The sequence below is a fragment of the Geotrypetes seraphini genome, chromosome 7, assembly GCF_902459505.1.
Source record: "Geotrypetes seraphini chromosome 7, aGeoSer1.1, whole genome shotgun sequence".
Taxonomy (NCBI): Eukaryota; Metazoa; Chordata; class Amphibia; order Gymnophiona; family Dermophiidae; genus Geotrypetes; species Geotrypetes seraphini.
The window spans coordinates 45,655,279-45,679,111 of NC_047090.1; the positions used below are offsets into that span (position 1 = coordinate 45,655,279).

A 23,833-nucleotide genomic window follows, 5' to 3' on the forward strand; every position below is an offset into this window, starting at 1 on the left:
TATGGACACGGAAAGGAGGCACTGGGGGCACTATGGACACGGGAAGGAGGCACTGGGGGCACTAAGGACATGGGAAGGAAGGAGGGAGGGAATAGAAAGGGACAATTGTTGGGACTGAGTGCAGAAAGAAAGAAAGGATACACAGTCAATTAATAGATGTCCCCTTTTGATGAAAAAAATAAATGGTCACGTTACCACTGACTTACTTTCTCTTCAGCAGAGTCAGCATCCGCGCTGAGGTGCAGGAAGGTCCCGCGATGACTCGTCTGCTGGCTCTGCTCTGGAAGAAGTAAGTTACGTCGGAGGGGGTGGACTCGGCAGACGCAGTCATTGCGGGACATTGCCGCAACTCCCTGCGTCTGCCGGGTCCGCCCCTCCAACGTAACTTACTTCTTCCAGAGCAGAGCCAGCAGACGAGTCATCGCGGGCCCTTCCAGCATGCGACTGCTGAGTCCGCTCTAGAGCAAGTACGTCAGAGTGGGGTGGATTGGCAGCAGGCAGCTACAATCATCGCGGGACCTTGCTGCATGAAGGGAGAGAAAGGAGCAGGACTGCTGTAATGGAAGAGTGGTGGAGGGAAAGAAAGGGGGCAGGGTGGTATGGAAGGGTGGTGCTGATGGAATTGATGTACAGAGAAAGGGGAGAGACATAAGGGGGAAGGATATTGGAGGGAAAGAAAGGGGGAAGATGCTGATTGAAGAGGGGTGGATGGAGGGAGAAAGGGCAGATATTGGATGGTAGTGGGGAGCCTATGCTGGATGGAAGTGCAGATGGGAGAGATAAGGGAGCAAATGCCAGAAGGAAATGGGAGGAGAGAAATAGGGGAGCAGATGCTGGATGATAAGTGGACAGAGAGAGGAGAAGGTACTAGATGGAAAGGTTGGAGAAAGAGGGTACATGATGGAAGGAGGGGATAAATAAAAGGAGGACACATGATGGGGAGAAAAGGATTGAGTTAGGGAAACACTGGAGGGGTGAGGGAAAGAGGTGACAAGCTTTAGGTAGACAGTAAAAAAGGACATTGATGAGAGGGTAGTAAGAACATAATCTAGACAGATGCAGAAAATAAATTGAAAAGGGAAATGAGGGAAAAAAGGGATAGGGATTGCAGAGGAGAGGTGTGGGAGAGGGAAGGAGATGCCAGACCAATGGGGGTGAAAGGAGAGATGGAAGGGGGAGGCATACAGTTTCTGGAAGGGGCATAGAAGGAGAAAAGATGCCATATAGGGGAAGAGAGACGGCAGACAGTGGATGGAAGGAAGAGAGTTACAAGAAGATGAGGAAAGCAGAAACCACAGAAGACAAAGGTAGAAAAAAATTTATATTTATTTATTGCTTTAGGAGACATGTGTCACTGTTTCTGTGAAGCATTGTATGCAGAGTCCAGCTTCTTGCTGGTTCAATTTAAACTTTGTCTGTGTATTTTTATTTTATCCCCCCTTTTACAAAACTGTGAAGCGTTTTTTAGCACCAGCCGTGGTGGTAGCAGCTCTGATGCTCAGAATTCTATGAGCATCAGAGCTGTTACGTCCGTAGCTAAAATCCACACTACAGTTTTGTAAAAGAGGGAGGGGTTAGTTTGTGATTACATATTCCATACTAGGCGAAGGTGTGTTCTGTGTGTTCGAAAGACATAGTTTTCTGTTAGGATTGACGGTGTAGGATTGATCTTTGCTGGTCTGGCTTGTTTAGTTTTACAATGGGTGTATTGATGTACTGTTCACTGCAATATGTAAGATGCTGCCTTTTCCTAGATACTCATGTGTGACGTATGGCTTGTTACTAAAAATCATGTTTTTCGTACAGATGGGGGGGTGCCAAAAAATGATTTGCCCCGGGTGTTACATATGCTAGGTACGCCACTGCATTATGTAAAGATACCAGAAAGCTGGCGAAGCAAAAACTTTAAGTAAATCGTTATTCTTCTAAGTTTTGAGTATTTAACCCTCCCACAATCTCATGGGTACTCGTTTCAAGTTTCAAGTTTATTGAGATTTTGATTTAAACGCAATATCAAATATTTTCAATGTGTATAACAAAAATAAATTTTGGGAAATAAATAAAACCATTTGAACAATAAACATACAAACATATCCATAGTGATTAAGAACATAAGAACATAAGAAGTTGCCTCCACTGGGTCAGACCAGAGGTCCATCCCGCCCAGCGGTCCGCTCCCGCGGTGGCCCATCAGGTCTGCGACCTGTGAAGTGGTTTCTGACCACTTCTATAACCTACCTCAAGTTCTATCTATACCCCTCTATCCCCTTATCCTCCAGGAACCTATCCAAACCTACCTTGAACCCCTGTACAGAGTTCTGGCTTATCACCTCCTCCGGAAGCTTGTTCCATGTGTCCACCACCCTCTGGGTACAAAAGAACTTCCTAGCATTTGTTCTAAACCTGTCCCCTTTCAACTTCTCCGAGTGACCCCTAGTGCTTGTGGCTCCCCACAGTTTGAAGAATCTGTCCTTGTTCACTTTCTCTATGCCCTTTAGGATTTTGAAGGTTTCTATCATGTCCCCTCTAAGTCTCCTCTTCTCCAGGGAGAACAGCCCCAGCATTTTTAACCTGTCAGCGTATGAAAAATTTTCCATACCTTTTATCAGTTTAGTTGCCCTCCTCTGCACTCCCTCGAGTACCGCCATGTCCCTCTTGAGGTACGGCGACCAGTATTGAACACAGTACTCCAGGTGCGGGCGCACCATTGCGCGATACAGCGGCATGATGACTTCCTTCGTCCTGGTTGTGATACCCTTTTTGATGATGCCCAGCATTCTGTTTGCTTTCTTTGAGGCTGTCGCACACTGCGCCGATGGTTTCAGTGATGTGTCGACCATCACCCCCAGGTCCCTTTCAAGGTTACTCACCCCTAGCAGTGTTCCCCCCCATTTTGTAGCTGAACATCGGGTTCTTTTTCCCTACATGCATGACTTTGCATTTCTCTACGTTAAAACTCATTTGCCACTTTTTTGCCCAGTCTTCCAGTCTCGTTAGGTCCCTTTGCAGGGCTTCACAGTCTTCCGTGTTTCTAACCCTGCTGCAGGGTTAGAAACTCCTTGTAAAAATACATAAGGAGTACAAGGATAAACTACATTTGTTTAAAAATGCGTCCTCTGCGCCTGCTCATAAATTTGTGGAATATGTAACTTGTCGCTCATGCATATTATTTTTTGCATACACCTCATCAATCCTTAGAGGGAACATTGGTCTGGACAGTTACCTGGAGGACAAAGGGATTGAGGGGTACAGATAGGAGTATAGGGAAGGTTATAGGGATAGGATTGAGGTAATTTATAAAATTAGACAGAGACCACTGTTCAAGCAGTGGGCATGATGGGCCGCCGCGGGAGTGGACCGCTGGGCGAGATAGACCTCTGGTCTGCCTCAGCGGAGGCAACTTCTTATGTTCTTGTATATAGAATTAATTGTGAAGCTTTGCCCTCTGTTCATTGTAGAAGAGCTTTATTTAATTATCTTATTTTGCTGCTTAAATAACTTACTGGACGCCCTACACATTTTAACCATAAGGAATCTTTGGTTTTTAATGCTGATGTGGCAATTGCATTGATTTTAAACTCCATAGCTTAAGTTGATACATACAGTATATTCAGCACCACTGTTTGGATCACTCGTCTGCTTTCTGTAGTCCAAATGTGACCCCCTATCTCATACCAATAGTATCGGGCAGAGGAGGGAGGAGAAAGATAGAAAAAAATGAGAAGCAGACAGAGAGAAGCACTGAGAGAAACCCAGAAGCAGAGTAGGCAGAAGCAGGGAAGGAGACAAGGGGTATCGGTGAGAGTTAGCTCCGCCCACCGCATCATCATCGGAGCTCCCCCTTAAAAGGGGTGAAGACAATAGCAGAGAGCAGAGGACAGGTAGAGGAGGGAAGAGGAAGATAGAAAAAAGGAGAGAAGCAGAGAGAAGCACTGAGAGAAACTCAAAAGCAGAGTATGCAGAAGCAGGAGAAGGAGGCAAGGGGGTATTGGCGAGAGTTAGCTCTGCCCTCCCCCACTGCATCATCATCGGAGCTCCCCCTTAAAAGGGGCGAAGCCAAAGGCGCGCAGCCATTCGGCGCGCGACGAAGGTGAGCGACAAAGGCGCTCGCCTTAGCGAAAGAGCCTTAAGAAGGAGCCGGGAAACTTGGTTGCCCAGCAGAACGACTTAGAATAAAAGCTACAAGACCTAGTCTTAGCTAGCTACACAGCAGGGCACACATTCTTGCATACCACACACCTAGAGGGGAAACAAGCACTTGCAGATACCAACACAGCAACACCAGCAGACTCACAACAAACAGGAAGACAGCAGGCAAGAAGTCAGAATTCAGTCGACAGAGACAGAGGGTTCACAACAAATCACTCAGACAACTCAGCAAGGAAGCAAGAAATGGAAGCCTAAGGAAGTCAGAAGATGAGCTTTCCAGTCTTCTGTACTGGCTGCAAAATGTATGACTACCTCCCTTCGGGGATTCGGGCATACATTTGCAGTCGGTGCATGGAGCTGAATAACTGGAAACGACAAGTCCGGCTACTAGAGGAGACAGTGATGGAACTAAAAGAGCTCCTCACCTTTGAAGATAGAATCTGCGCACAGGAGAAGTTTCTAGTGGAGTTCAGTGCAAACGAAGAGGTCAAGAAGCTAGAAAGATTCATCGAGGAAGCTCAGCAGCAACATGTGGAGATTCCAGGGCTGGAGAACTGTACCTGAGCAACCCAGGAAGCTGGCCTGGACGAGAGGAGAGAAGACACCCCTACAAATTCAGAAGAGACTGAAGCCGAGATAGGGGACGACCGTACACCAGGAGAAAGAGAAAGAACGCATGAAGACGTCCTCACACAAAGAGCCAAAAACAACTTCAAGCGTATCGCAGGAGGAAGAAGATTGGCCCTACAACATGGACGTGGATTTACGACCTCCAAGGAACCCCCGAATAAAGAAGATGGGGATCATCGTAGGAGACTCCATTATACATCATGTGGACAGCCACACCGCAGGGAGAGAGGATAGAATCGTCACCTGCCTGCCTGGAACAAGAGTGAAGGATGTGGCCAACAGGATCATAGACAGCGCAGGGGGAGAGGACACTACTGTGCTTATCCATATGGGAACCAACGATGTGAGCGAACGGAAGTATGACAGGGAAGAGATGAAAGGCCAGCTCTGCTCACTCGGAAGAAAACTGAAGATCAGGGAGGTGAAGGTGGCTTTCTCCGAGATTCTCCCGGTACCAAGAGCGGATGAAAAGAGACAAGGGGAATTGCAAGCGATCAACGCCTGGATGAGATGATGGTGCGAAGAGGAAGGCTTTGACTTCGTGCGCAACTGGACGGCGTTCTGGGGAAAAAGCAAGTACTACAGAAAGGACGGACTACACCTCAACAAGGAAGGAGCAAGAGTATTAGCAGGCAACATGAAGAGGGCCATCGAGAAGGCTTTAAACTAAAGGACAGGGGAAAGCTGACAGTCGACCACCAGTCGATGGTCCGGGAGACAGGATGCCCCGAAGAAGGAACTACGGACAACTACTCAGACATAGGAGGGGACGACCACAAAGCAAATAAGGGAGACAATGCAGGAGCAGAAAAGGATACCGTGAAAGAAACAGTAGAGACTGCTAAGCTTAGAAAGTCCAAGAAGGTAACATAAAGGGAACTCAAATGTATGTACGAATGCTAGAAGTCTGAGAAACAAAATGGGCATAAATGGGAAGTTCTCGGATTGGGAGAAAGTGACTAGCAGTGTGCCCCAGGGCTCAGTACTTGGGCCCATCTTATTTAATATTTTCATCAATGACCTAGAAGAAGGAACATCCAGTGAGATCATCAAGTTTGCAGACAACACAAAGCTATGCCGGGTAATCAGATCTTTGGCCCATACATCCTCAAACTCATTAACAAGAGCCTTAACATATCTACAATGCCAAAAGCTTGGAAGCACTCAGTTATTTCTTGTACAGTAACCTCTGGAAGCTTCACCATAGGGTTATTTATCTCTTTCAGCCTTGAGCTGCAGGGACTCACAATCAAATTCTAGCCCTTCCCTCTGGTGTCATATCCCTGGACTCACCCCTGGAATTACAGTCTAGTTCCTGGAGCCTTGCTGCAGAGGTCTTGTCTCTTCTGCTCATGATTTATTTTCAATTTCTAGTCACTTCAATTTGTTCTTTGACGCAGGTCTTGCCCTAGTGCTGTGGATTTACCCTGTGGGGAGATCCTTCGGTGGGAAATCGCAGACTTTTATTTGAATATTGTCTGGTTCTGGGGGGTTCTCTGGAAGCAAAACTTCAGTAAGCCCCCTGGACAGCCTGTAGGTCAGATTGGGTCAACAGGATTGGGAGCTATCTCACCCTGGGTTTGTTCGCTAAGGGGTAGAGCGCAAGCTGCTCGGTTCTGTGGAGGTGCGCCAGGATCAAAACTGGACCGCGTGTCTTTCCTAAATTTCCTGAGGGGTCCTGGTAGTCGCTATCTGAGGTGACAGGGAAGATGAGGCAGTCAGAAAACCTGAAATCCAGTTTTCTCAGCTCCTGAGGTACTGATCTTGCTTACTCTGTGTTTAGCTGGCTTGCCATTGATTTCGATTGAAGCACATGTCTCTGTGGTGTCTGTATGCCCTCGAGTTTGGCAATTTTGCAGGGTGCTTTTCCCTGCATATCCTGTTCCCCCCACCTTTAAAATCACCATTTTCCCGGGTTTCCTGTCGTTTTCCCAGGCCGTTTTAGGGCAAAATCAGCACTCACGGTGGCCATCTTGGATTTTCATTAAAGTTTTTAAAAGAGTATTTTTTGACCTTAGGAGCTTTGTTTTCGCTCCAAACTTCACATATGGCCTCCTCAGGACAGGATGGCATGGATTCATGCCATAATTGCGGTGGATGGCTGCCGGATTTGCAGCTGTGTATCACGTGTGCCGTGACCCACGAGGGGGGTGAAGCATCTGCAGATTCTGCAATTCTCTCCTCCAGAGATGCCCTACCTTTCTCCAATTCCACCGGAGACGCGATTGCTGAGTCCGGGGTGCCTAAATTGGGTGTGGATGGCGCTTCCATGAAACGTAAGCATAGATCCGGGGAAAAGTCAAAAACTCGGTGAATAGCTGAACCAAGATCTACAGAGCGCACTGGGATCCCTAATTCAGTACTCCATTTCTGTGACAACTCTGTATAAGAACGAGGCAGATGTAACAAAGAGAATGAAACCAGAATGTTCTCATTCTGAGTGAAAAAATAACACAATTTATCCTGAACCCCACAGGAGATACCCGAATGTTGCAGATGAGCCATGTAATGAGCCAACTGCATATAACCATACAAGTCCTCCTCCTCCCCTCCCTGCCAACAAGGCAGAGAGATCCGGGAACCTACGAATCTTCCCTACCCCATCCAACACCTGCGCAAGACAAGAAATACCTTGTCTCCCCCATCCCATCTAAGAAAGACCCCCCAAGGACATTCTTGGAATAAAGTCACCATTACCCCGGATAGGGAGCAGATCCATGGCAGAAGAGTTATAATTCCAGAGTTTCATCAGGCGACTCCAAACCAACTGCAAAGGGCTCAAAATAGAATTACACTGCAAAGATACTGGCAACCGAGATCGAGGGACATGGAGGAAATACAAGAAGCGATAGGGGTGGAAGAGAGCCCTCTCATATGACAAGGGGGTAAATAAGGAGTCCTCAAGAACCCAATCTTGAACATGTCTCAGTAAGCATGCCCAACCATAAAGATGAATATCAGGGAGCCCGAGGCCTCCACTAGACCCTGTTCCCAACAAAAGATCAAAAACCATCTTCGGTTTCTTCCTTGCCCAACAAAAATGAGTGAGATCTGCCCGCAATTTACACCAATCCCTCTTTGTAAGTCCCAAAGGGATCATCTGAAATTTATAAAGCCATTTAGGGAAAAAACATTTTAAACAAAGCTACACATCCTCCCAAAGACAATGGCAGATCCTGCCATTTCAACAACTGCTGCTTAGTATGAGCAGCAGTTGTTGAACGTTGACTTGATATAGGAGGCAAGGATTGGAGGGTAGGCGAATGCCCAGATATTTAAAGTGACCCTCCATCCAGTGTAAAGGGAAATCCGGACCCTACCATCTACGCAGGTCATCATCCGTGGCCAAAGCTTCTGACTTATTCATATTGAGTTTAAACCTAGAGAAATCTCCATACTCAGCAAAACTCTCCAGTAAGGTAGGCAGCGATAACCAGGGTCTAGTCAGATGGACCAATAAATTAGCCGCAAAAGCAGCTATTTTGAAAGAGTGGGCCCCAATATCCACCCCTACAATATCAGGATTAGAAAGAATATCCCTAATCAGAGGGTCTAGAGTGAGAATAAAAAGCAAAGGAGACAAGGGACATCCCTGCTGGGTCCCTCTACAAACTGGAAAGAAGTCAGATTGGATCCCACTAGTGCACACTCGGGCCTCTGGATCTGAATAAAGAGTCATAATAGCATCAGTAAAAAAAACCAAAACCCACCCCATGATATCATATTTAGCTAAGACACCAAAGAGGAACTCCCAGCACACCCTATGAAAGGTCTTCTCTGCGTCAAAACTAATCAGCAGAGAAGGCACCCCCTTGAGATGAACCCATTCTAAAGAAGCTAAAATGGAACAAATATTTTTAACCGCCGTTCTGACCCCCACAAAATCCTACCTGCGGTCCTGCAGTCAGAGTGGGCAGCAGCTTGGCCAGTCGATTCACCAAAATCTTCGCCATCAACTTAGCCTCAACAGAGCAGGGATATAGGTCTGTATGATTTCACGAGGGCAGGATCCTGGCCCGGCTTCGGAAAGACCACAATTTGAGCTTGTTTAAGAGTCAAAGGCAGGGTCTTCTCTTGAATTTGAGAATTAAACATCCACACCATAGGATTCACAATCTCCTTCCCCAACATTTTGTAGAATTCAGCCTGAAAACCATCCAGACCAGGGGCCTTGCACAAAAGACTCTGCTGTATGGCCAACAACAGTTCCTCCTCTTGAATGGGGCAATTTAAAAGTTGGTTATCTGCTTGGCTAATACACAGTAAATCGAGACTAGACAAATAAGAATCACAAGATAACCCCGTTGCAGGCCCCTGAGCATATAATTAAGCGTACTTCTTTTCCCTTTGATGGAGGGGTTGTCCTGAAGGATGTTCAGGACAGGAGAGTGGATTTTGTCTTCAGCGTCTTTTTGATTCCGCTGCAGCGGCCACTTACTTTGTGGCTTAGGTGTGTTACACTAAGCTCCGCCAGGATCCTGAGGAGCTTGTCCTTCGGGACCTTGACTTCCTAGTCTCTGGGGTAAATTATTTGGCAGATGCCCTCTATGACATAATGAAGGTTTTTGCTAAGCTTCGAGCTTCTTCAGTCTCTGCCTGGCGAATGTTGTGGATTCGCCAGTGGTTGGGTGATTCTTCATCTAAGGTTACACTGAGCAGGTTGCTTTTCAAAGGTTTGCTTTTGTTTGGCCAAGGTTTGGATAATCTAATGGCCAGTGTTCAGGACCGTATGCCTGAGGTGCTACCTGGGGCTAAACCTCGTCCAACCATGGGTTCGGGACGGCCAAATTTTTGTCCCTACTGGTGTCCTCACCAGTATGCCGGGCCCCCGGCGATGGAACAGTGTTTCAGAGCCCCCTCTAGACCTCGCTTTGGAGGTCCAGCATGACCGCAGTCTTCAAACAACCCAGGAGGATATTCTGATGTCAGGCCTCTAGCACCTCTCCTTCAGATTGGAGGGCGACTTTCGGCCTACCTTCTGGAGTGGCAGAGGGTGACCGGATCAGTGGGTCCTCGAAGTGCTCAGAGAGGGTTTCCTCCTGCAGTTTTTCCGATCTCCACCAGATTTCTTCCTGACTTTGCCCATGGGAAATCCAGACAGAGTCCGAAGAGTGCGAGCTGAAAGAGATAAATAACCCTATGGTGAAGCTTCCAGAGGATATTTACAAGAAAGAAGATTAGCAGTATTCGCAGAGGATGTGGGCGGACCATAGGCGCAAATAAGGAAAAACCGCGAATAACTTTTTAAATGTTATTCGCGGTTTTTAGAAAAAGCCTTCTGTGTTTATTATTGAACATAAGAAGTGCCATCTCCGGAACAGACCCTAGGTCCATCAAGTCTGGCGATCCGCACACACGGAGGCCCCGCCAGGTGTACCCTGGCATAGTATTAGTCCCCCATATCACTCTAAGCTTCTCATAAGAGATGCGCATCTAGCTTACCCTTACCTATGTCACCTTAAGCCACTCATAAGGAGGTGTACATCTAACTTACCTTAAACCCTAGAATGGTGGATTCCACAATTACCTCTTCTGGGAGAGCATTCCAGGTTTCCACCACTCGTTGCGTGAAGCAGAACTTCCTGATATTTGTCCTGAACCTGTCCCCCCTTAGCTTTAGTCCATGTCCTCTTGTCCTTGTCACATTGGACATTGTAAATAGTTTTTTATCCTGCTCTATTTGGTCGAATCCTTTCAGTATTTTGAAAGTCTCGATCATATCCCCTTGCAGTCTCCTCTTCTCAAGGGAGAACAATCCCAGTCTCTTAAGTTGTTCCTCATATTCCAAGTTCTCCATGCCCTTTATTAGCTTAGCTGCTCGTCTCTGCACCCTCTCAAGTACTTTTAAATCCTTCTTTAGGTATGGAGACCAATGTTGGACACAGTATTCCAAGTGTGGTCTGACCATCGCTCTATAAAGCGGTAGTATTACTTTCTCTGATCTACTCGTGATTCCCTTCTTTATCATGCCTAGCATTCTATTCGCTTTTTTCGCTGCCGCCGCACATTGCACCAACAGCTTCAGGGTCCTATCGATTAATATGCCCAGGACCCTTTCCTGTTCGGTTTTTCCCAGAGTTGCACCTGACATACTGTACTTGTGTTTCTTATTTTTTCTTCCTAAGTGCATGACTTTGCATTTATCCACATTAAACTTCATTTGCCATTTATCTGCCCAATTTTCCAATCGGCTCAAGTCGCTCTGGAGTTCCTCGCTGTCCTTCTGCGATTTGATTGCCCGGCATAGCTTTGTGTCATCTGCGAACTTGATGATCTCACTGGATGTTCCATCCTCCAGGTCATTTATGAAGATGTTAAATAAGATGGGCCCAAGTACCGAGCCCTGGGGCACACCGCTAGTCACAGTCTCCTAGTCTGAGAATTTCCCATTTATGCCCACTTTCTGCCTTCTGTTCTCCAGCCATTTGCATATATATCTTAGTATGTCTCCTTCTATTCCATGGCCTTGCAGTTTCCTGAGGAGTCTTACATGTGGAACCTTGTCGAACGCTTTCTGGAAATCCAAGTATACAATATCCACCAGTTCTCCGCTATCAATTTGTCTGTTTACTGTCTCAAAAAATTGGAGTAGGTTCGTCAAACATGACTTCCCTTCCTGAATCCATGCTGGCTAGCTCTCATCAGGTCATATGTGTCTAAGTGCCGGGTTATGCTATCCTTGATCAGCGCCTCAACCATCTTCCCTGGGACCGACGTGAGACTCACAGGTCTATAGTTGCCCGGTACTCCTCTTGATCCTTTTTAAAATATCGGCGTGACGTTTGCTATCTTCCAGTCGTCCGGTACCTGTCCTGTTTTGATTGACAGGTTGGCAAGTTTTTGCAATAGTTCACCGATTTCCACTTTTAGCTCTTTCAAGAATCTCGGATGAATTCCATCCGGTCCAGGAGATTTGTCACTTTTGAACCGCGAATAACTTTTCTACAGCGATTTCTGGACAGGCCTTTCTCTCTATGGACGCTGGGAAGCAGCGTCTTTCTCAGTGCACACTGGGAAGCAGCGATTTTCAGAGTGAATGGTAAGCGATACACTTTTTCTCGGTACAGTAAAACGAAAAAAAAACTTTAATGATGGTGTAATTTTTGGGGGTAGAGTCAGTTTCCAAAAAATCGCAAATAAGTGAATCCGCAGATACAGAAACCGCGGATACGAAGGGAGAAGTGTAACCTATTCTTTTGTTATCCAATAACCAAAAAAAATTACAAAGGAAGTACTCAGGAATGCTCTAACTATAGACCAATTGCAAATCTCCCATTCTTAGTGAAATTAACAGAAAAGATTGTATTTAATCAAATTTCAGACTTTGCTGACAAAACAAAAATCCTACACCCCAATCAAACCATTCAACAGAACATTCCCTATTAGGTTTAACAACCTCCATACAGTACTTCCTCGACAAACACAAATCAGTTATTCTTGTCTCATTAGATCTTTCTGCGGCCTTTGACACAATAGATCATCAACTTCTGCTTAAAAGACTAACTTCGGTCTGTATTTCTAATCAAATTTTTGAATGGTTCACCTCCTATTTTATGACACTTATTTTTTTGACATAACCAGAAAGAAGATTTTTTCCATAACAGCACCCACAACCTTGAATTCCTTATCTCCTCATCTTCAGGAAGAACTACCTTTAGATAAATTTAAAGCCAATTTAAAGACTTTTTTCTTTTAAGAATGCCTATAACAAGTCTTCCTCTCCTGACATAGATTGTACTTCTCCCCATACCATTATGTTTCTCTATGTCACTAACGTCTTTTGGTTTTAATGTTGTTCCTTTTTTTTAATAATTATCATATTGCACACCACTTAGACAGTTCTTTTTAAGTGGTATATCAAATTTTAAATAAAACTTGAAACCGTACATCTACGGTGACCTTCAATAACTCCACTTCCACAACTTTTCAAAATAACTTTGACATTCCCTAAGGTTCCATATTTTCTTCTCTACTTTTTAATATCTATCTGGCTCCTTTATTCACGCTATATCAATCAATTGGTTTCACTGCTTATGCATACGCTGAAGATATACAGATCATTCACCCTATGAATCCCGCCAACAACAATGACATCAACACTATAAACTCAAAATTAGATAGTGTCAGCCATTGGCTAGGAGAAAACATGCTCTCCCTCAGTATCTCTAAAACAAACTGTCTTATCTTTCCATGGAAAGATAATATTCAACTTGTATCTTCTGTATCTATCAATAGCACTCCAATTGAATCAGTCAGTACGGTCAAAATCCTGGGTGTCACTATTGATAGTAAATTAAATTATCGTTCACAAATCAGTACAGTAGTTAAAAATTGTTTCTATAAAGTCAGAATGATTAGGTCATTAGCCAGCATCTTGGAGCCTCAAGCTCTAAACATATCGATTCACACTCTCATATCAAAAACTGATTACTGCAACTCGTTAGACAAAGGTATATGTCAGAAAGAAATTAAGACGCCTCCAGTTAATTCAAAACCGCCATTAAAATCAACGAACTCTAAGAAATACAATCATGTCACTCCCCTTTTAAAGAAAGATTATTGGCTCCCAATACCACACAGAATAGCTTATAAAATCGCTACTCTAGTATTCAAAACCCAAAAAGCTAAGGAACCTGCCTTTATCGATAGACTCCTCATCCCACATGATCTGCCTCAAACCCTTAGGATCTACCTCCCAACAGCTATTCCACGTGCCCTCATTAAAGATTATTAGCACTCGTCGGGCTACTACGTTCTCAGTAACTGTCCCCATGATCTGGAATTCCCTGCCAACCAACATTAGGGAAGAGCATAATCTTGACAAATTAAAAGGAGGATTAAAATGCTTCCTTTTTAAAGACACCTTTGAATATTGACCATCTTCTCTCAAATCGTTTAGATTCCAACAGTAATCAGGTCACTCCCTTCCCTCCTTTTGTTTCTTCCTTCATTGTCTGCTTTACTGTAACATATTGTAGTTCTCCCTACTTAGCTTTTTGTTTTAATTGTATGTCTATATTATGTCTTGTTTAGATCAGTCCTTTGATTGTGTTCTCTCTTTTTTTAATTGTAAAACGCCTAGAACCCTGATAGGCATGTAATCAGATTTTAACAAAGCTTGGAAACTTGGTCTCCTTATCTCAAGAAAGATATAGTGGCGATAGAAAAGGTTCAAAGAAGAGCGACCAAGATAATAAAAGAGATGGAACTCCTCATGAATGAGGAAAGACTAAAAAGTTTAGGGCTCTTCAGCTTGGAAAAGAGATGGCTGAGGGGAGATATGATTGAAATCTACAAAATCCTGAGTGGAGTATAACGGGTACAAGTGGATCGATTTTTCACTGTCAAAAATGACAAAGACTAGGGTACACTCGATGAAGTTACAGGGAAATACTTTTAAAACCAATAGGAGGAAATTTTTTTTCACTCGGAGAATAATTAAGCTCTGTAACGCATTGCCAAAGGTTGTGGTAAGAACGGATAGCGTAGCTGGTTTTAAGAAAGGGTTGGACAAGTTCCTGGAGGAAAAGTCCATAGTCTGTAATTGAGAAAGACATGGGGGAAGCCACTGCTTGCCCTGGATTGGTAGCATGAAATATTGCTACTCCTTGGGTTTTGGTCAGGTACTAGTGACCTGGATTGGCCACCGTGGGAGCAGGCTACTGGGCTTGATAGACCATTGGTTTGCCCAGTGGGGCTATTCTTATGTAGTATTATCTAGGGAATTTCTGAAGTTGGAGTGTAATATGACTTGTCCAAAGCCCCAAGGAGTGTCTGTAGGAGAAACAGAATTTGAATCCTTACTTCCTTGGTTCTCTAACTTGCTTTAACTTTTGTATAATGGTAGTTCCATTTTGTTGATTTGGCCTAAAACTTGAGGGTTGTTAGAGAATATATGTTCTTTAGAATTGTTGACAGGTAGTAGTGGCTGTGAGATACTAAAACTTCACTGTCCTTCATTGTCTTGGAAACAGTTTTGATGGCACATAGAAAGGAAAGTTTCCTTTTAGCACTAGCTGTGATAATTGCTTTTTGATTATTTGTTGCCAAGTGCTTTTATTAAAAAACCAAACAAACCAGCAAAAATTTCTGTTAGTCCTTCTACATTTAGATAACATCATCTTCCTAGTTACCACTTCAAAAATGTATAGCCCTGAATCCAAAGGAGAAGGTGGTTCTGCTCTAATTTGATTCACAGGAGCTTGTAAGAATTTTGTGTCTTGTGCTTTCACATAACCACTTTTGTCTATGTGCCGCAAGTATAACAATTGTCACTGTACACTGTTCTACAGATTGATCTGAATTGATGCGGAAGAGCTTTTAGAACTGATATCGCCATTGCTGTTGAATAAACCTGTTACATGCTATTACGTTACTTGCTGAAGGTTGCCAAGAGTAAATAATAATAATAATAATTTATTTGTATGCCACCATACTGGGGAGGTTCTAAGCGGCTCACAACACAGGAAACAATACATATAATTCCATTAAAATATCCTGGTGAAATACAACAAGGAGCTATGCATACATTTCAGTAATACGTCGGAATAAAAAGCATGCCATATAGATAGAAATGCAAGTGATAAAAAGTGATAAAAACATCAATTAAGTTAAGAAAAAAGTTATGATATCAACTTATTAAATAAATAAGTCTTTAACAATTTCCTAAAATCTAAATATGAAGAAGCTTTTAACATCATTTTACCGAGCCATGGATTCAATTTGGTGGCCTGAAAAGAAAAGGTTCTATCAAGGAACTTCTTGTAATGGCAAGATTTTACAGAGGGACAAGTAAACAACTGCACTCTCCGTGTGTTTTTATTAGAATGACTCCAAGAAAAGTGAGAAAGTAAGTAACCTGGTGACAGACCAAACACTACTTTGTAACAGATGCATGAAAACTTGAACAACACTCTCTAAGCTCCACCGGCAACCAGTGTAGTTTCAGGTAGAAAGGAGTGACATGTTCCCATTTTTTTAGACCATAAATAAGGCGGTCCGCAGTATTTTGAACAACTCTCAATCTCAATCTGACTATAGTTATAAAATCAAAGTTTTGTTTCTGTTGTATCTTGAGATGGCTTTTGGTTTGACTGTGTGTTCAGATGGATGAGACATTTTAATAACATGGGTAATACCACCTTTTAAATTTAAATAAACTTGGAAACATAATGGAATTGCATTAAACTGAGAAGGTGTGCTCTGCAACCATTAGTGTACAGGAAATGTGGAGGGTACTCCATTATTTTTCTGACAGTGGATGCATTTGTCTAAGCTCTTTTATTTTCTTCTCTAGGTTTGCATTTGAAGAACAGTCCTAGAGGAGAGAGAGATAGTCTTCTGTGCAAATCCTTCACATTCATGAGTGAACCAGCAAACCTGGCATCAGGGGATCTGGAGTCGGACTTGCGGCTTCGTAAAGGACACATGCCTAATGCCTTGAGACAAGAGAGATCCAATGATGGTCAATTTGGTGATTTGGGACCCCTGCTAGCTGATTTTCCTCTTTTCTCAGATCAGGAAAATGTAAGTTCTTCCCCCAACTTCTTGTGTACTGAAGAAAAATCTAGTACAAAGGACTACATGGAACAACTTAATAATTTTGCAATAATTTATGAACCCTTTTAGGCTTAGATTCTTTAGATTGCGATAGTTTTATGTAAGTTGTTCTTATGTATATTTATTACATATCTGTCATGTCTTGAGTGTTTTGCACAAAACTTTTGCTGCTCTAAGAATTTTATTGTAACTTGCTCACATCTGTCTCAATAATGGGTACCAATTTTTTTAAAAAAAAGTCAAACCAGAAGAAACACAAGTATCCTGAGAATATTTTAAGGCAGAATTGAATGTTATTCTCAAACTCTTTAGTTTACTTTTATTACTTGATAAATATAACTTTGCTGTAAATAAGTATTGCTTATTGTCCACCAGTCTAGTTGAATGAATTATACCCTTCTACCAAGAGATGAAGACAAAGGTTAAATGCATTTGAGCTCTGCCATTTATAGGGTACCGTGCAGGCAGTGCCTGTGGTTTTCTCGTTTGTTTTTTTTCTGTCTTCATACAGCACTGAATTGATTTGGGGGTGTATTCCTGGGTCTAGTTGGAGAACTGAGCTCTTGGATGAGCTCTGGAAGAGGGGAAGGGTCTCTTAGCCCCAGGGAGATACCTGGAAGAATCTGGTCCCTCTCTCACTTCTGGCTGTATTTCCCTCTTTATTTTTCTTGATCAGACTTGCCTCATAAGCTGCTCCCCCTTTCCCCAGTCAATTTCAGTAAAAGCTGTTAAAATAGAAAAAAAAAAGATTTGCAAAGGCAGTGATGCAAGAGAGGGTATGCCTTCATGGTTTGAATCGGACTGTGTTGCCAAGATGTTAGGAGTTGTGTATTTTGTGGGGAGCAGTGGCATTGTGAGTAGGAGGGAGCTCTTGCAGCTTGCTTTGAGAGCCAGTGAAATTACTGCAGAGCATCGGCAGCAGCATTTAATGCTACTGCATGGCAAGTGGGCAGTTAGACTTCTGATCACTTCCAAAGGCCAGCCTTAGGTTGTCAGGGCATTAAACAGTCTGTATCCTCTGGCTCGGATGAAAAGAGAAATTAAGGGCTCAGGGAGAATGTTTTGTGGTTTTAGTGGAGCCCAAGCAATCCACCATCCCAGTGAACAGCGCATAGGGAGTTTTTAATATGACAAAATTGAGTCCTTATTGAAGCAAGCCTTGGATTTGCAGGCAGCAATTTGTGGCAGCTATATGTCCAGAGCCTGTTTGCATTGGGCCTAGCGGTTAGTAAGACTGGAAAAGCTGGTCAAAGATCTGAGAGAAGTTAAGACCAGAGATTAATAGGGAATAAGCACAGTGGGAGCTTAAGATTTGGTTTGAGTAAGACAGGGTTTTGGGACATGCTGTGTTGTTGCTTGGACAAGTGGATGTGGATTTCCAGATAGATTAGTCTTTTTGTATTGATAGGCTCTGCCTCTTCCATTTTTCTAAGACTGCTGGAATTCCCAGAGATACCCATTGATGGGCTAGGAGTCATCTTCTCAAGACAATTGGACAGGGGGTCTTCCAAACTCCTGTCCTTGGGGAATTCACCTGAGTATCATAAAGACTTGGAACAGTGGCCATCCTGCCAAAATTACTCCAAGGATTCATCAACAATTCATATGTAGAGTCATTTACATTTATTTATATTTATTATACTGCAAATTCTGTTCTGGACATGTCTTTATCCCAGGACAAGCAGGCATGATATTCTCACATGTGGGTGACGTCATCTACGGAGCCCCAGCGCGGACAGCTTTTCAAGCAAACTTGATTGAAGTTTCAAGTTTGCACACTGCACCACACATGTGCATGCCTTCTCGCCCACTAGAGGGCGCATCCCACCTCGTGGTCCTCAGTTCAATTTTTTCCGCGGAGCCAGAAAGCCCTGTGGATTTGAGCTCCAATTTTGCTGCCTTTCTGCTGCCGCGTTCCGTCTTTTTTCGAATCGCGGTGCTCTTTATTTTCAGTTAGTATTATTTTCGTTCATTTCTAAAAAAAAAAAAAAAATATATATTTTTCTTTTCGTTGGGTTCCGGGGGCTCCCGGCAGCCGTGGCCGCGGGACGTCGGTCGTTCCCGGCCTGTTTTTCCGTACATGTCCCGTCCTGTGACGGGTTTTAAGAAATGCAGCCGGTGTGAGAGGTTACTTTCTATAACTGACCCCCACCGGTGGTGCATTGTTTGTCTGGGCCCGGATCATCCGACAGCTTCTTGTGACCGTTGTGCTACTTTTCAGCCCAGAGCTCTCTGCCGCCGACGGGCCAGAATGGCGGAGTTGTTTGCCGTGGACGCACCTGTGAAGGCCTTGACGTCGGCCTCGGCTTCGGCCCCGGCCTTGACCTCGGCGCCCTCGGGGGCCTCGGCTTCGCCTCGACCTCGAAGGCGTCCTCGGGAAAACCTGCTTCGGGTAAGTCCTCTGTTCCATCCCCGACAGCTAAGAAGCCATCCTCTGCCTCGGCTAAGGCGAGTGGGTCGGCGTCGGCCCCGCCTAGGACCCCGGCATCGCACACCCCGAGGGAATACTCGAGACCGAGGTCGCCCTCCAGGGAGTGTGCTCCGGACACAGGGAGGCTAAATTCCTCATGGAGGAGTCTCTAGCAAAGAACATCCAGAAGGGAGATAAATCCTTCTTCAGGTATATCAGTGATAGAAGAAAAAACTCAGGCGGGATTGTACGTCTTAGGAAACCAGACGGAGACTATGTGGAAAAGGATTCGGAAAAAGCCCAACTATTAAATGAATACTTCTGCTCAGTCTTCACCCGAGAAGCGCCAGGGCTCGGCCCTCAGCTACAGACAAGGGTTGGCTCAGTTGACCCGTTTAGTAACTTTGAGTTTACGCCCAGCAGTGTCTACGGTGAACTGTCTAAGCTCAAGGTTAACAAAGCAATGGGGCCGGACAACCTGCACCCCAGGGTGCTTAGGGAGCTGAGTGATGTCTTGGCGGAGCCACTGTCCGCGCTCTTCAGCCTCTCCCTTAGTACAGGCAGCGTCCCGTTGGACTGGAGGACGGCTAACGTCATTCCACTCCACAAGAAAGGCTCAAAGATGGAGACAGCAAACTACAGACCAGTGAGTCTAACATCGATAGTGAGCAAACTAATGGAAACTCTAATCAAACACCAATTAGATAAGATCCTGGATGAAGAGAATCTACGGGATCCCCGACAACATGGATTTACTAAGGGGAGATCCTGCCAATCCAACCTGATCAGCTTCTTTGACTGGGTAACGGGGAAGCTGGATATTGGGGAGTCCCTGGACATCGTGTACCTGGACTTTAGCAAAGCATTCGATAGTGTACCACACCGCAGGTTACTGAGCAAGATGAGTTCTATAGGATTAGGTAACACATTGACGAAATGGGTTGGGAGCTGGCTTGGAGGTAGGCTCCAAAGGGTGGTGGTGAACGGCACCCCCTCCGAAATGACGGAGGTGATTAGTGGAGTACCACAGGGCTCAGTCTTGGGCCCAATCCTATTCAACATCTTTATAAGAGACTTGGCAGAAGGGCTTCGAGGTAAAATAACATTATTCGCCGATGACGCCAAACTGAGTAATGTAGTGGGCAAATGCACAACAGACGAAGATTCAGTGCCCGACAACATGATGCACGACCTACTCCTACTGGAGCGATGGTCTAGGACATGGCAACTCAACTTCAATGTCAAAAAATGCAAAGTTATGCACCTGGGCAGCCAGAATCCATGCAAGTCTTATACCCTTAATGGCGAGATCCTAGCAAAAACGGTAGCAGAACGAGACTTGGGGGTAATCGTCAGTAAGGACATGAAGTCTGCCAATCAAGTGGAGCAGGCTTCGTCCAAGGCAAGACAAATCATGGGCTGCATACGAAGGGGTTTCGTCAGTCGTAAGGCGGAAGTCATTATGCCATTGTATAGATCCATGGTGAGGCCCCACTTGGAATACTGTGTGCAATTCTGGAGGCCGCATTATCGCAAGGATGTGCTGAGACTGGAGTCGGTGCAAAGAATGGCCACCCGGATGGTCTCGGGACTCAAGGATCTACCATACGAAAAACGGCTTGACAAATTACAGCTATACTCGCTCGAGGAGCGCAGAGAGAGGGGGGACATGATCGAGACATTCAAGTATCTTACGGGCCGCATCGAGGCGGAGGAAGATATCTTCTTTTTCAAGGGTCCCACGACAACAAGAGGGCATCCGTTGAAAATCAGGGGCGGGAAACTACGAGGTGACACCAGGAAATTCTTTTTCACTGAAAGAGTGGTTGATCGCTGGAATAGTCTTCCACTACAGGTGATTGAGGCCAGCAGCGTGCCTGATTTTAAGGCCAAATGGGATCGGCACATGGGATCTCTTCACAGGGCAAAGGTAGGGGAGGGACATTAAGGTGGGCAGACTAGATGGGCCGTGGGCCCTTATCTGCCCTCTATTTCTATGTTTCTATGTTTCTATGTTTCGTCGGGATTCCAGCCTTTCAGGACCTCCTCCGAGCTCTAATTTCATCGGAGCTGTCGGGGGCCCTGGAAGTGCTGCAACGGGCTTCGGTCACGGCTGCCTCGACCTCGGAGGCCCCGACCTCGGCGGCCTCGGCCTCGGGTATTGAGGCTCCATTGACCTCGACCTCGGTCTTGCCTTCGACCTCGGCCTCGGGGGTGCCGCCTGAGCATAGCATGCGGCCCAAGGACAAGATGCGCCGGGTGCGCCGCATTTCCTCCTCCTCCTCCTCAAGGTCTTCCCGGGGCTCCTCGCCCTCGACGCGACCTCGGACGGGGTGCCGCTCGAGGAAGCCGAAGCGCTCGCGGGGCTCGCCTCGACGGCGCGATCGTTCCTCGCCGCTCGGGGGCGAGGCTTTGCAGGTATCGGAGTTGCGCCTCGATAACCCGAGGCTTCTCCGATCTCCTCCTAGAAGGATTTCACGTGCCGCCTCGCCGAGGAAGAGGGAGAGTGCCCCCCGGACCCCGGGGTCCTCACCCAAGGGTTCTTCGAGGCGGAGAATTTCTCCTTCCCCCTCGAGGCCGTTGGAGCGGGGATCCTGGGGCTCGGGGTCGGCCAGGGACCCTCATTATTCCCACGAGGCCTCTCCCCTTTCCTCGGTGGGGAGGTCGAGAACCCCTTCTCCACCCGCCAGGCCGTCCTCATTTTCCACCTTTGTTCAGGACATGGCCCGAGCCCTGGGGTTGGACCTCATGGTGGGTTCTCAGTATTCTAAAGAATTTTTGGAAGAGCAGGACCTCCCCACCCCACCTAGGGAGGTACCTCGGCTCCCCTTAAATAGAGTCCTCCTGCAGACCTGGCTGAAGAATTTGGCTAACCCTCTTACAGTCACGTCTGTCCCATCCAAGATGGAAGCGAAATATAGGACGGTGCCCCCTAAGGGGTTTGAGAAGGCGCAACTCTCCCACCAGTCTTTACTGGTGGAGTCTGCCCTTAAGAAAACGCAGCCCTCCCGGGTTTCTGCGGCGGTTCCACCCGGCAGGGAGGGGCGGACCCTGGATAAGTTCGGCCGTTGCCTCTATTCTAATTCCCTGATGGCCACCAGGGTACTAAATTATGCCTTCACCTTTTCCTCATATCTGCGTGGCATGGTGAAGGACCTCCCTCAATATCGTGACTCCCTACCGGACTCCCAAAGAGCAGGATTTGACAAGTTTATGTCCAACCTGTCTCAATTGCGGTTGTACCTCTTCCATGCGGTGTACGATGCTTTTGAGCTGGTTTCGAGGGTGTCGGCCTTCGCAGTGGCCATGCGCCGTCTGGCCTGGCTTCGCACCCTCGATATGGACCCAAACCTGCAGGAACGTCTTGCAGACTTGCCTTGTGTGGGGTCCGAGTTATTTGACGAGTCCTTAGAGGCGGCGACCAAACGGTTGTCGGAACAGGAGCGCTCGTTAGCCTCCCTGGTCCGCCCCAAGCCTAGGCCCCCGCCGCAGAAACCCTTCCGTCCTCCGCCGCGCCGATACCCTCAGAAGTCTACCCCGGCTTTTTCTAGGCCACCGCCGAGACGCCCATCTCAGCGAGGCAGAGGGGGACAATCCCAAGCCCCGGCGCAGGGTCCTTCCAAACCCGCGCCCTCCTTTTGACGGGCTGAGCGGAAGGGGCGGGTTCCCCTCCACGATCTCACAGGAACCCCTTTCCATAGGGGGGCGTCTTCGGTCCTTCTATGTGGCTTGGACCGAGATCACATCAGACGCTTGGGTGCTCCGGACCGTCTCCGAGGGCTACTCGCTCAACTTTGTGTCCGCGCCACCGGATCAACCCCCGGGGGCTGCCTCTTACAACCGAGCACAACTTCCCATCCTTCTGGCCGAAGCCAGGGCTCTGTTGAAGCTTTGGGCGGTGGAACCGGTCCCCAAAGATCAGCTGGGGAAGGGGTTTTACTCCCGTTACTTTTTGGTCCCAAAGAAGACCAGGGACTTACGCCCCATTCTGGATCTCAGGAAGCTCAACAAATTCCTGGTCCGGGAGAAGTTTCGAATGCTGTCTCTCCCGATCTTGTATCCTCTTTTAGAGGAAGGGGACTGGATGTGCTCCCTCGATCTGAAGGAAGCGTACACCCATGTTCCGGTGCACCCCGCCTACCGGAGGTTTTTACGGTTCCAGGTGGGAGACCTGCATCTTCAGTACAGGGTCCTGCCCTTCGGCCTGGCCTCGTCCCCTCGAGTCTTCACGAAGTGCATGGTTGTGGTCGCGGCAGCCCTGAGATCTCGTGGGCTTCATGTATTCCCGTACCTGGACGATTGGCTCATCAAGGCCCCGACCAGGGAGGGGGTTATCTCAGCGACCCGACAGTCTATCGTCTTCCTGCAGAGACTGGGGTTCGAGATAAATTTTCCCAAGTCACAGTTATCCCCGGCCCAGTCTCTTCAATTTATAGGCGCAGTGCTGGACACTGTGCGCCTGCGTTCGTACCTCCCACCTCCGCGGTTGGAAGCCTTGGTGCGGATGGGCCGTCTGATCTCTCAACTGTCGGTGGTGTCGGCCCAGCGCATGATGATGCTGCTGGGCCACATGGCATCGACGGTCCACGTCACTCCCTTCACCAGGCTGCACCTGAGGATTCCTCAGTGGACCCTAGCTTCTCAGTGGCGTCAGGATCGCGATCCGGTGTCTCGTCTCATTGCGGTGACTCCTCCTTTGCGAAGATCGCTACGTTGGTGGACCAACTCTTCCAATCTGTCAGGGGGTTTACTGTTTCTCACCCCTCCCTTTCGCAAGGTTCTGACCACAGACTCCTCGGAGTACGCGTGGGGAGCCCACCTCGACGGTCTTCGGACGCAGGGCCTATGGTCTGCCGAGGACCGTCGTTGTCACATCAACGTGCTGGAACTTCGTGCCATCTTTCTGGCGGTTCGAGCGTTCGACCACATACTGCAAGATCAGGTAGTCCTCGTTCGTACGGACAACCAAGTGGCGATGTACTATGTGAACAAGCAAGGTGGGACGGGTTCTTGGCCCCTCTGCTCGGAGGCTCTTCGCCTTTGGGAGTGGGCGGTCTCCCGGAACATCTTCCTACAGGCGGTCTA

The 23,833-nt window shown here is 46.6% G+C and overlaps 1 protein-coding gene across 3 annotated transcripts in view; it reads left to right on the plus strand.

The window, feature by feature from the left end:
- Positions 1-23,833, plus strand: part of ADIPOR2 (adiponectin receptor 2) — a 180,834-nt gene that overhangs the window by 52,383 nt on the left and 104,618 nt on the right. For all 3 annotated transcript variants that reach the window (XM_033952465.1, XM_033952467.1, XM_033952466.1), the window contains exon 2: positions 16,076-16,305. In XM_033952465.1, coding sequence (XP_033808356.1) covers positions 16,076-16,305 — 230 coding nt within the window. The remainder of the gene's footprint in view (positions 1-16,075; positions 16,306-23,833) is intronic.